The sequence below is a fragment of the Oncorhynchus masou genome, chromosome 26 (assembly GCF_036934945.1).
Source record: "Oncorhynchus masou masou isolate Uvic2021 chromosome 26, UVic_Omas_1.1, whole genome shotgun sequence".
NCBI classification, from domain to species: domain Eukaryota; kingdom Metazoa; phylum Chordata; class Actinopteri; order Salmoniformes; family Salmonidae; genus Oncorhynchus; species Oncorhynchus masou.
This window is the reverse complement of record NC_088237.1, coordinates 21,974,544-21,987,373: the sequence shown is the minus strand read 5'-3', so window position 1 is coordinate 21,987,373 and position 12,830 is coordinate 21,974,544. Positions and strand designations below refer to the sequence as shown.

General features: G+C 43.0%; 2 protein-coding genes across 5 annotated transcripts in view; one reads left to right on the top strand and one right to left on the bottom strand.

Moving 5' to 3' along the window:
* LOC135515023 (tubby-related protein 3-like) overlaps positions 1-7,651 on the top strand; it is a 41,288-nt gene extending 33,637 nt beyond the window's left edge. For all 4 annotated transcript variants that reach the window (XM_064938818.1, XM_064938820.1, XM_064938817.1 and 1 more), the window contains 7 exons: positions 2,943-3,076; positions 3,330-3,521; positions 3,754-3,866; positions 4,049-4,166; positions 4,266-4,364; positions 4,791-4,962; positions 5,110-7,651. In XM_064938818.1, coding sequence (XP_064794890.1) covers positions 2,943-3,076; positions 3,330-3,521; positions 3,754-3,866; positions 4,049-4,166; positions 4,266-4,364; positions 4,791-4,962; positions 5,110-5,243 — 962 coding nt within the window. In that variant the 3' untranslated portion in view covers positions 5,244-7,651. The remainder of the gene's footprint in view (positions 1-2,942; positions 3,077-3,329; positions 3,522-3,753; positions 3,867-4,048; positions 4,167-4,265; positions 4,365-4,790; positions 4,963-5,109) is intronic.
* Positions 7,652-7,715: 64 nt separating this feature from the next.
* Positions 7,716-11,522, bottom strand: LOC135515121 (protein mono-ADP-ribosyltransferase TIPARP-like). Its single transcript, XM_064938941.1, has 4 exons — positions 11,357-11,522; positions 11,017-11,233; positions 9,013-9,291; positions 7,716-8,695 (listed from the first exon to the last, which is right to left on the bottom strand). The coding sequence occupies exons 1-4, from the start codon at positions 11,520-11,522 to the stop codon at positions 8,251-8,253; spliced, it is 1,107 nt and encodes a 368-aa protein (XP_064795013.1). The 3' UTR covers positions 7,716-8,250.
* Between the last annotated feature and the right edge of the window lie 1,308 nt (positions 11,523-12,830).

Here is a 12,830-nt window from a genome sequence, read left to right as displayed (position 1 = left end):
AGTGAACACCACTGTGTACATATTGTTTCTAGCCACGTTGGCCAATACATATATGTGTCTGTCTGCAGAGGCATGGGACATCTCTCAGCCCCTTCCCCTCTCTGACCCCGCCAACAACAGGGTGGTCCAGTTGGTTGGTGCAGTGGAGGAGGGCCCAGAGGAGGGGCCGGAGGAGGGGCTAGAGAGCCCACTGTCTGCCAGGGAGAAACTACTCCAGTCAGGTAGAAGAGAGCAGCCTGCCGTTCCCATGGTGACAAGGCTGAAGTGAAGGTTGCTGGGTGTCTCCCTCCCTCCCTCCCTCCCTCCCTCCTTTCCTCTCTCTCTGTAGCACTAACTCTATGGAGCAGAGGTGAAACTGAGGGAGGATACAACAACAGTGAATTCTATAGTTACTGATAATAACCTAGTCTTTAGATGTAAAGTGCTAGGTATTATACTCTGGCCTCAAGCCACACCGAAGAAAAACATTTCATATTTCTTGTATCATCAACAATGGAACACATTGAGAGCGGGCATTTTTCCCATTCTCATTTTGAATTATGCTTTTACACCTAAAAAAATGCTTTTCATTAAAATATTCCACAGCACCAGCCAGAGTCACGGCTGGTAAATCCAATTAGCAGCATTACTGACACCTGTCCAGAGCAGCTCCCACAGAGGCCTGTCTGACCACACCGTGTTGTGTCTGTCTGGCTGGCATCTCTCAATAGGATTTCTTCTTTCCCTCGTGCCTAACTAACCCCTTTACATTGGACAATCAGGGCCGGTTTCGCGGACACAGATTACTCCTGGACTGAAAAGCATGCTTAACGTGCATTTAGTAAAAGACTAGGCTTAATCTGGGTCCAGGAAACCAGCTCTCAGTGATGGATAAAACACACTGAAGATGGAGAATCTATTGTCTTGTATTTCAACAGTATTCTTTCCAATGTGGAAATGTATAGGGCTCTGAAGTGGACTAACAGTGGTGTCTGGGGATAATGAAGGCTGCTGGGATGGCTAGAGGTTCATAACAGGTCTCTTCTATGGTAACCTGGTTACTGGGTAGTCTCATCTGTTTTATCCAGAAAAGTTCTTCCTCAATGGGTCTCAACAGTTCCTCAGCACTATTTCGCTTCCACTTTCCTTCCTATCCTCTGCCAGCTGTTTTGAGGTTAGGTTGTCTCCTCAAATTTTTTCGGGACTACTAAATATTTCAAAGAGCAATTTTAGCTGCATATTGTAATATGTGGCCTTTTCCGATTGCAAAAATATTGCATCAGTTCATATTTTCAACTGAGGTAGTATGATGACTTAGTTGGAACAAATCAAAGGCTATGTGATCAAAAACAAAATGTGCATACATTTGAAGAAATACGTTGCCCATATCCATTACATGCAGGCTAATCCCTTTGGATCCCAGGAGAAAATAATCTATCTAAAAGTCATGGCAATAAGAACCTATGGGATTACTGAGGAGATATGGAGGAGTTGTTGCTTGGCTGGGCATCTGAGATGATCTCTCCTGTCTGCATAGAGAACCCTGGGTCTGCCTGATTAGAGGTCGACCGATTATGATTTTTCAACGCCGATACCGATTTTATTGGAGGACCAAAAAAGCAGATACAGATTAATCGGCCAATTAAAAAAAATGTATTTGTAATAATGACAATTACAACAATATTGAATGAACACTTATTTTAACTTAATATAATACATCAATAAAATAAATTTAGCCTCAAGTAAATAATGAAACATGTTCAATTTGGTTTAAATAATGCAAAAACAGTGTTGGAGAAGTGTTGGAGAAGAAAGTAAAAGTGCAATATGTGCCATATTGCACATATTGCACTTTTTTAAGCTAACGTTTCAGTTCCTTGCTCAGAACATGAGAACATATGAAAGCTGGTGGTTCCTTTTAACATGAGTCTTAGTTTGTAGTTTTAGGTTGTAGTTTTTATAGGAATTATATGACTATTTCTCTCTATACCATTTGTATTTCATTTACCTTTGACTATTGGATGTTTTTATAGGCACTTTAGTATTGCCAGTGTAACAGTATAGCTTCCATCCCTCTCCTCGTTCGAACCAGGAACACAACGACAATAGCCACCATCGAAGCAGCGTTACCCATGTAGAGCAAGGGGAACAACTACTACAACGCTCAGAGTGAGTGACGTTTGAAACGCTATTAGCGTGCGCTAACTAGCTAGCCATTTCACTTCGGTTACACCAGCCTCATCTCGGGAGTTGATAGGCTTGAAGTCATAAACAGCGCAATGCTTGACGCACAACGAAGAGCTGCTGGCAAAAAGCACAAAAGTGCTGTTTGAATGAATGTTTACGTGCCTGCTTCTGCCTACCACCGCTCAGTCAGATACTTAGATACTTGTATGCTTGTATGCTCAGCCAGATTATATGCAACGCAGGACACGCTAGATAATATCTAGTAATATCATCAACCACGTGTCGTCAACTAGTGATTATGATTGATTGTTTTTTATAAGATAAGTTTAATGCTAGCTAGCAACTTACCTTGGCTTACTGCATTCGCGTAACAGGCAGTCAGTCTCCTTGTGGAGTACAACGAGAGAGAGGCAGGTCGTTATTGCGTTGGACTAGTTAAGTGTAAGTTTGCAAGATTGGATCCCCCGAGCTGACAATGTGAAAATCTGTCGTTCTGCCCCGGAATGAGGCAGTTAACCCACCGTTCCTAGGCCGTCATTGAAAATAAGAATGTGTTCTTAACTAACTTGCCTGGTTAAATAAAGGTATAAAAAAATAATAATAATTGGCAAATTGGTGTCCCAAAATACCGATTTCCGAGTGTTATGAAAACTTGAAATCGGCCCTAATTAATCGGCCATTCCGATTAATCGGTCGACCTCTACTCCTGATCCCAACCAATGGAGTGTAGGCTGTAGGCCACACCTCCCATAGTGCACTATTTCTCCCTTGACCAGGTCTGTCAGGCAGTATGAACTACGAAGAGGCCAGTGAGGATGAGGAACACTGTGACGAAGACCGGACACGCTCGTTGTCCCCCAACCCAGAGTTAACCCGGCCTGCGTCTGCCTCCAGCATAAAGTCCAACACAGTGAGTCCAACCGTACAATTGTCTCTGTCCTGTCATATCATTAGGTGCACACACATAGCTATGTGGCTATGGCTTGTGAGATTTCTAATGTGTTCATTACACATGGCAAATCAACTTGTCACTTGAAGACACTGAAACAACAAGATGGCAGATGAATGTTGTCCTCCCTACTCCTGTACCGTATCTCCGTTATAACAGCGATTGGCTGGTATGTTTTGTGATGTAGCAGTGTGTCGTCGTCCCCCTCTCACAGGAGTACGTGGCACCGGGGTCGCCCACGGCGGAGAGCGCCCTGATCGAAGTGGACAACCTGGAGGAGTTTGTGGTGCGTCCCGCACCCCGCGGCGTCACCGTCAAGTGCCGCATATCCCGTGACAAGAAGGGAATGGACCGCGGCCTGTACCCCACCTACTTTATGCACATGGAGAGAGAGGACGGCAGGAAGGTACATTGACCTCACATCCTGTCATAGTGGATTAACATGGAGACAAGACCTAGATGGGTTTATTTTACCATCTTATCTCACAGGCCTGTTTAATTTTATTTTCCTCAATAGCTACATTTGAAATGGTGTGAGAATATAAAGTAAAAGTAACACCTGTTTTGATTGCGGTGATTAAAATGATGGTTTGTGAGTTTCCCTCTCACCCTGAGTTTACTCTCTTTGTTTCACCCAGCTGTTTCTTCTGGCTGGGAGGAAAAGAAAAAAGAGCAAGACGTCCAACTACCTGATCTCAGTGGACGCCACGGACCTGTCACGCGAGGGAGAGAGCTTCATGGGGAAAGTGAGGTCGGACCATATCTCACTCGTCTCACAACTCTAAATATAATTCTAAATCTTTGTTGATGAACAATTTCCATATTGTTTTGAGCCCTCGGCTGCATCTGATAACCCTATTGGGTGTGAAGTGGGATTGTGAGTGCTGGAGGGACATTGTAGACTCTAATGTGATTGGTCTGGTCATCCTGCAGGTCTAACCTGATGGGGACCAAGTTCACGGTGTATGACCAAGGCACCAACCCCTGTAAGAACCCTGGAGCTTTGCTGGAGGAGAGCAACACACGACAGGAACTCGCAGCCATCTGCTATGTGAGTGTACACACACATGCACGCACACACGCACGCACACAAATATAATTGAACCTGTAAGGTTGTGTGACATTCTGATCTCCTGTGTTCTCTCTGCAGGAGACCAACGTTCTGGGGTTCAAAGGTCCCCGCAAGATGACCGTCATCATCCCAGGCATGAACATGAACTTTGAAAGGGTTCCCGTCCGTCCAAACAGTGTATGTATCAGCCCCACGGGACTGTACAACTCCAATCACTTCTTCTAACATTTGTAGTCACTGTACTTGTTATGCACAGTAAGGCAGAGGGGTGTGTCAGAGGGCATGATTGATTTAAGACTCTGGCATTCTTACACCTTGAAATAGAAAATAATTTAGCACAATCTGAATAATGGAGTGGGTATTGAAGTCAACATCATGTAATGGAAACTGAGGCTAACCCACTAAGGGCTGTGAGATGTGGTCACTGGAGAGTGATGTCAGATTAGATGGTTTGGATGTCTGGGTCGTATTCATTAGGGCACGCAACGGAAAACTAAATAGAGCGTTCTTCTTGGGTAAGTCAAGGTTGTCACTCCCTGTTTCAGTCCTATTTCTTCTGTTTAGTGCCTAATGAATACAACCCTGTTGTCTGTGTGTTTCCAGGAGCAGGACAGCCTTCTAAGTAAGTGGCAGAACCACTCAGTGGAGAACCTGATCGAGCTGCACAACAAGGCCCCTGTGTGGAATGACGACACCCAGTCGTACGTGCTCAATTTCCACGGCCGCGTTACACAGGCCTCCGTCAAGAACTTTCAGATCGTCCATGACAACGATCGTGAGTCGATCCGTCAGTGCTTCCCTCGGCTCTTTCTCTCCTCTCTTTCTCTCGCTATTTTTCACTCTCTATTTCTCACTCCCTCTCCTTGGGTAGAATGGAATAATGATTTCACATTATTGAGTCGTCTCTTCTCTCTTCCCTCAGCGGACTACATCGTAATGCAGTTTGGCAGAGTGGCCGAGGACGTATTCACCTTAGACTACAACTACCCCATGTGTGCCCTGCAAGCCTTCGCCATTGGCCTGTCCAGTTTTGACAGCAAACTGGCCTGCGAGTGACCAACCCCATCACGACTCCTAACTCGCCATTCCCTCCATGGCCTTTTCAACCCCCCCCCAGGACAACGCCAACTCCACAACACCGCCCCTCCCCGTCACAGGATTCAGCACCTTCCTTGTACAGTCAGCAGTCAGTTTGCCAGCAGTCTGCCACTATGGAAATAATCATGAACTATGACCTCTCACCCCTACGTGGTACATCCAATCATGGCACCCGAATCATGCTGACTTGGAGAGCGGATGAAGAGAGTGGGTGTGTGAGAGAGGACAAAAGCAAGTCGATTTGGGCGGAGGATATAGGATTTTCCTTATTGGCAGAAAAATGAAATTACCATTCACAAAGGGAAACTTGTCAAATCATCAAGGCGCCTTTGTTTTTATTTGTATTTATCTGTAGTTCTGTTTCAATGTGTTTGTATTGCTTTTTGTTGCTTTAGCTGTTGTATATTGGTGATTTTATGTGTATTGAAATTGATTGAAAGGGAAAAAGGACACCAAGCATCATAGACCAAACACTCCCTGTTAGGGACAAGACTTCTAACACAGACTAGACCAGGTCACAGGAGATGGTGTCTTTGATTTTATATCAGATTTGAATGTTTTATAGGCCTCAACACATGTCTGATGAACTTGAGTTTTTAGCAGATGCTTTTAAAGTTGCCTTTAATATTGATTCCAAGTGTCAGTTTACTCCATTTTACATTCTGTTGCCTTCCACAATCACTGTTGTGCGATTCTTTTTTTGCAGCACCAAGATGTTCAATAACTCTACCGTTAAACTATTTCAACCCTTTTTTAATTTTCTTCCTCTTGAAGATACATTTCTCATAATCACATTTATTTGCCTGTATATCCATCCAATGTGTCCTCATCTGTTTCCTTGTTTTAAAAACACACTTTTACTAACGAATCTCAGTAGCATTCTGAGGAGTTTGGAAGGGAACATTTCTTACTGCAATTCCTTTGTACATGTCATTTTGTGATGTCTTAGCCCCATGTCAAGTTAACCTCACGGGAAAGTCAATAGTGTTGCCCAGCAAGCACGATTAATGGGATTTTATTATAGTTTTATGTAAGATATGTCTTAATGTTTGGACATACTGCTCATTTTCAAATATCATAAAATGTCAGCCTAAATGTCATTTCAATGTGTGGAATACAAAAGAGTTAGCCTGGAATCCAAACAATAGAGGAATATTCCGTTTGGATTCCAAGTGACAACGGTCGCCCTGTACTCAGTCTACATTCTATGCCAAATGTATCTACCCATTTAAAATGATACCGGATTGAATAATAACAATACATTTTATATGTACTGTAACTGTTCAGCAGACTACACTTGTACTGTACCATGAAGTCATTGAGAACCCACTGGGCGAAATCTGGTTGAATCCATGTTGTTTCCACGTCATTTCAACCCCAACATTTGAGGTGATGACTTTGAATCAACGTGGAACACTGATTGGATTTGCAAAAAGGAATTGCGTCTTTTTTTAACCCAACGTTTAAATCCAATGACTGGGTCATTTTGATTCCTGTCCAAACAAGACTAACACTGATTATGTGTGACAGTGTCGGGAAAACAAAGTTAATTCACAAGATGTACTGTTAGAAAGAGGGAAAGGGTTTGTTTGTACAAAATATATAAAAGAGAAATATACAGTTTTACTACAAGATACTTATGGGGAATTGCATTCCGTTCATACCTTTCTGACAATTTTTGGGGGGATTGAATTTCAGAAATATGACTGTAAATAGAATAAATTAAGATATTGTTAAGTGCACAAGACTCCCCCTGTACGCTTAAGTAATTAATGTATTCAGTAAAATACATTTATTATCACCTACAGTGCTGTGAAAAATTATTTGCCCCCTTTCTGATTTTCTCTACTTTTGCATATTTTTGATACTAAATGTTATCAGATCTTCAACCAAAACCTAATATTAGATAAAGGGAACCTGAGTGAACAAATAACACAATTACATACTTGTCTAATTTATTTCATAAACAAAGTTATGCAACATCAAATGCCCCTGTGGGAAAAAGTAAGTGCCCCCTTAAACTCAATTACTGGTTGTGCCAGTTAGCTGCCATGACTCCAACCAAACGCTTCCTGTAGTTGTTGATCAGTCTCTCACGTCACTGGAGGAATTTTGGTTGACTCTTACATGCAGAACTGCTGTAACTCAGTGACATTTGTGGGGTTTCAAGCATGTACTGCTCGTTTCATGTCCTGCCTCAACATCTCAGTTGTGATTAGGTCTGGACTTTGACTAGGCCATTCCAAAACTTCTAATTTGTTGCCTTTTAGCAATTTATTTTTGCTTTAATTTGTAGGCTAGGTTGTAGCAACCTCATGATGGGTACAGGGAAAACGTTAGTATCAGCTATCAGTTAGTATAGCCTAAACCTATCGATGTTACATTAAACTGGGTGAATGGAATATGAATGACAGTCATCCAATATTCTGTAATAGAAATAAGAACATGCTCATAAAAAAATCGTCCTCCGTAATCATAAACTGAACCGACTGCCCCTGATGTATTCAGTAAACCCATTTATTGTCAATAACATAACGACTTTACAGTTTAAGAACCTTTTTGAAAGCAACATCTAGAACTTATAATTTCTTCTTTCTACATTATCAAATTACAATTGTTTCCATTATTAAAACATTTCGAAAATATATCAAACTTGTTTGTTACATTTAGAATTCCATTTTAAAATGGGACGTTGTAGAAACTTACTGTAAAAAACGGTAATTGTAAAACTTCATAAAACACATATCTATTCTAAAGACATTCCAAGTCTTTGGAAGGCTTTGAACATTATCCTTTGGACTGGATACACAAACATTTTGTTTGATGCAGTTTTGACTGATCTATTCTTAATGCTGTCTTTCACCTTAATGCAAGGTGCTGCATTACGGTCTGGTGTGGAATGAACATCCAGTGAACAACAACAGTTACCGTCACCGGCAGCAACACAAGCTCCCCCAGGGCAAACCTACTCATTAACGTCCACCACGAGCAGTTCTTTGTATTTGATCAGATAGTAGGGGTAGCACTGGCACCGTTCAAAAACTACAAAGATGGTGGGGTTGACCAGCTGGTCCACACAGAGGTTGTAGTCCTCCTTCGTGGATCTGACGGGTGGCGGCCGGCGGTATTTGCACTTGCCCACGCTCACCTTTCCCACCAGCACCTTGGCCAGGAACATGTGACGGACCCCAGCGTCAGGTGACACCGCAGCGAATGTGTTGGAGTAGGAGGCGTCGCGGGCGAAGTAGGAGCCGTAGCCGTACACGAACCCGTTGACTCCCGATACGCGCGGGTCAAAGTTGTTGTGGCAGATGTCCTCAATGAAGTCCCCAATGGTCCCGTGGAACATGTGCCTCTCCAGAGCCCCGTCTTCCTTGATGTCGCCGCGCTTCCGCATGTGCTCCTTGTACCTACAACACAAACAATGCCACCTAATGTATGAATTCATCTTAAATTCAATCGTTTTTTTTTATCAGTATCACATTTATTCATTGTCAAATGGAGCAGGAAAATAAAAAGCCTTCATCTCCTTTGGATAACCCTTATCAATAAAATTATATCGATCTGTTGTGTGATGTAATGTTGCACCGTGTTATCTACCTTTTCCCTATCCTATATCCCATTCTCACATGACGGTCATATACACAGTGCATGAGGAAAATGAATGGCTATTCTCGTAAGAATAGAAAACATATCAAAGAGGGCCAGAGGGAGTCCCCATCCACACCTTTGGAACTTGTCCCAGTGGAGAACATTCTGGATCTGGTGGAGGCTGACTATCTCCACCCGGGTCTCTGACAGGGTCTTGTGGAACAGGCTGTGGACCTTCTGGAAGGCCTGGGTGTTGGCCGGCACATCCACCATGCTGTAGTCCTGGTCTGGCGCGGAGCTAGGTGTCCACACTGGGGTGTACCAGGTGCTGAACTCCCCCAGAGGGTCTACACTGAAGTTGGCCGGGGAAGGCTCGGTGGATGTGCCAGCCAGACCATCCAGCAGGATACCTGTCCTATACAAATCAAGTAGATTATTGTTTTCGTGAATGTAGTTCATATTATTGATGAACTACAACTAATATAGTGTGATTCCAGCATTATGAGTAGGACCCGGAGAAATGCTCTACCACCTGACCTATGACATTAACCTGCAGTTCAATCAATAATTTTACTGATGACACTACAGCCTCTTCCAAACACATTTCAACATAATGAACACATGGTTAGTTGTGGTTAGTCATTTTACAGGTCAGGAGTATCTTTCTAGCCCCTCCCACATAGATGCGTCCCCTTCAGGGGCTAAATGCCAACAGGTGGCTTGAGATGGCACTATCAACCTTTTGGTGCTGTAGGGCAGAACTACTGGTTTTACAAAGAGTGGTGAATTTCTCCAGGCCCCAATTATGAGTTATACTACATGACCAAAAGTATGTGGACACCCCTTTGGACTCGGCTATTTCAGCGACACCCGTTGCTGACAGGTGCATAACATTTTGCAATCTCCATTGACAAACATAAGCAGTAGAATGGCCCGTACTGTAGAGCTCAGTGACATTCAACGTTGCACTGTCATAAGATGCCACCTTTCCAACAAGTCAGTTTGTCAAATTTCTGCCCTGCTCGAGCTGCCCAGGTCAACTGTAACTGCTGTTATTGTGAGGTGGAAAATTCTAGAGCAACAACAGCTCAGCGAAGTGGTAGGCCACACAAGATCACAGAACGGGACCACCCGGTGCTGAAGCTCGTAAAAATCATCTGTCCTCGGTTGCAACACTTACTACCAAGTTCCAAACTGCCTCTGGAAGCAACGTCAGCACAATAACTGTTTGTCTGGAGCTTCACAAAATGGCTTTCCATGGCGGAGCAGCCACACACAAGCCTAAGATCACCATGCGCAATGCCAAGTGTTGATTAGAGTGGTGTAAAGCTCGCCGCCATTGGACTCTGGAGCAGTGTAAAAACGTGTTTTCTGGAGTGATGAATCACGCTTCACTATCTGACAGTCTGATGGACGAACGAATCTGGGTTTGTTCAATGCCAAGAGAGCGCTATCTGCCCAAATGCATAGTGCCAACTAGTTTGGTAGAGGAGGAATAATGGTCTGGGGCTGTTTTTCATGGTTTGGGCTAGCACCTTAGTTCCAGTGAAGGGAAATCTTAACGCTACAGCATACAATGACATTCTGGACGATTCTGTGCTTCCAACTTTGCGGCAACAGTTTGGGGAATGCCCTTTCCTGTTTCAGCATAACAATGCCTCCGTGCACAAAGCGAGGTCCATACAGAAAGGGTTTGTCAAGATCGGTGTGGAAGAACTTGACTGGCCTGCACAGTGCCCTGACCTCAACCCAATCGAACACCTTTGGTATGAATTGGAATGCTGACTGCGAGTCAGGCCTAATCGCCCAACATCTGAGCCTGACCTCACTAAAGCTTTTGTGGCTGAATGGAAGCAAGTCCCAGCAGCAATGTTCCAACATCTAGTGGAAAGCTTTCCCAGAAGAGTGGAGGCTGTTATAGCAGCAAAGGGGGGAATCAACTCCATTTTAATACCTATGATTTTGGAATGAGAGATTCGATGAGCATGTGTCCACATACTTTTGTAGCCATGTAGTGTATAACAAACAGGTGCATGTAAATTAGATTTAAGATAATTGAACACAGTTCAAAAGAGCAGAGAAAGTAAGGTAACTGAACCAATCAACCAGCTCAAGGTTAAAACAAAACATGGATACGTACCTCAAATGTGCTCTCAGAGACTTAAGGGAGCGGTAGAAAGGTCTGAGTCGGATGGCCCGCTGAAACCCTGTGGTGACGTTGGTCTGGATCATACTGATGAAGTCCACCTTGTATTCCACCGCTAAGATGTGCAAACGACACTCCAGCTCCCCAGCATCCCTCTTGTCCAGAAGGATCTTGGACACATCCTTAACAAGACAATCCAGTAAGTCAAAGCCTACATGAACATGAAACAGAGGTAACCATGTGTGAGGGAATTTTCTTTTGTCATGAACAAAACGCAGTCCGCCATAGCGAAAGTTCATTAAAGATCTGAGGGTAGGAGAGGGGTTTGAAGCACTCACGTCTTTGTACTTTGTCCAGCTGAGGTTATTCCACCAGAAGAAGCACCACCTGGTGTAGAGGTGAGGGTTCTTGGTTGGGTCTGTGGTGTTCTGGAGTCTTCTGACCCGGTCGTATTTCTCCCCGTCCTTCAACGTCATGTTGTCAAAGTGCAGGGTGAACATATCCGGGGGGGGGGGAATTAGATACAGTTACGTATCGGGATATTACTTTTTGACGATATACAGTGCCTTCAGAAGTTTATTCACACCCCTTGACTTTTTTCACAGTTTGTTGTGTTACAGCTTGAATTCAAAATGTATTAAATTGATATTTTGTATCACTGGTCTACACACAATACCCCATAATATCAAAGTGGAATTATGTTTTAGAAATTAAACAACAATAAAAAGCTGAAATGTCTTGAGTCAATAAGTATTCAAACTCTTTGTTATGGCAAGCCTAAATAAGTTCAGTAGTACACATTTGCTTAACAAGTCTCATAATAAGTTGCATGGAATCACTGTGCAATAATAGTGTTTTACATTATTTTTTAAATGACTACCTCATCTCTGTACCCCACACATCCAATTATCTGTAAGGTCCCTCAGTCGAGCAGTGAATTTCAAACACCGATTCAATGCCTCACAAAGAAGAGAACCAATTGGTAGATGCGTCCAAATTAAAAAAGCAGACATTGAATATCCCTTTAAGCATGGTGAAGTTATTAATTAAACTTTGAATGGTGTATCAATACACCCAGTCACTACAAGGATACAAGCGTCCTTCCTAACTCAGTTGCCGGAGAGGAAGGAAACCATGAGGCCAAAGGTGACTTTAAAATAGTTTGAGTATAATGGCTGTGATCATAAACTGAGGATGGATCAACAACATTGTATTTACTCCACAATACTAACCAAAACGACAGACTGAAAAGAAGGAAGCCTGTACAGAATAAAAATATTCCAAAACATGCATCCTGTTTGCAATAAGGCACTAAAGTAAAACTGCAAAGAATGTGGCAAAGAAATGAACTTTATGTCCTGAATACAAAGGGTTATGTTTCAGGCAAATCCATCACTCTTCATATTTTTCAAGCATGGTTGTGGCTGCATCATGTTATGGGTATGCTTGTCATCAGCAATGTCTAGGGAGTTTTTGGGGATAAAAAAGAAATGGAATAGAGCTAAGCACAGGCAAAATCACTGGGACACTGGGAGACAAATTCACCATTCAGCAGGACAATAACCTAAAACACAAGGCCAAATATAAACTGGAGTTGCTGACCAAGATGACATTGAATGTTCCTGAGTGACATAGTTACAGTTTTGACTTAAATCGTCTTGAAAATCTATGGCAAGACTTGAAAATGGCTGTCTTGCAAAGATCAACAACCGACTTGACAGAGCTTGAAGAATAAGAAAATATACAATCCAGTTGTGCAAAGCTCTTAAAGACTTATCCAGAAAGACTCACTGCTGTAATTTGCTGCC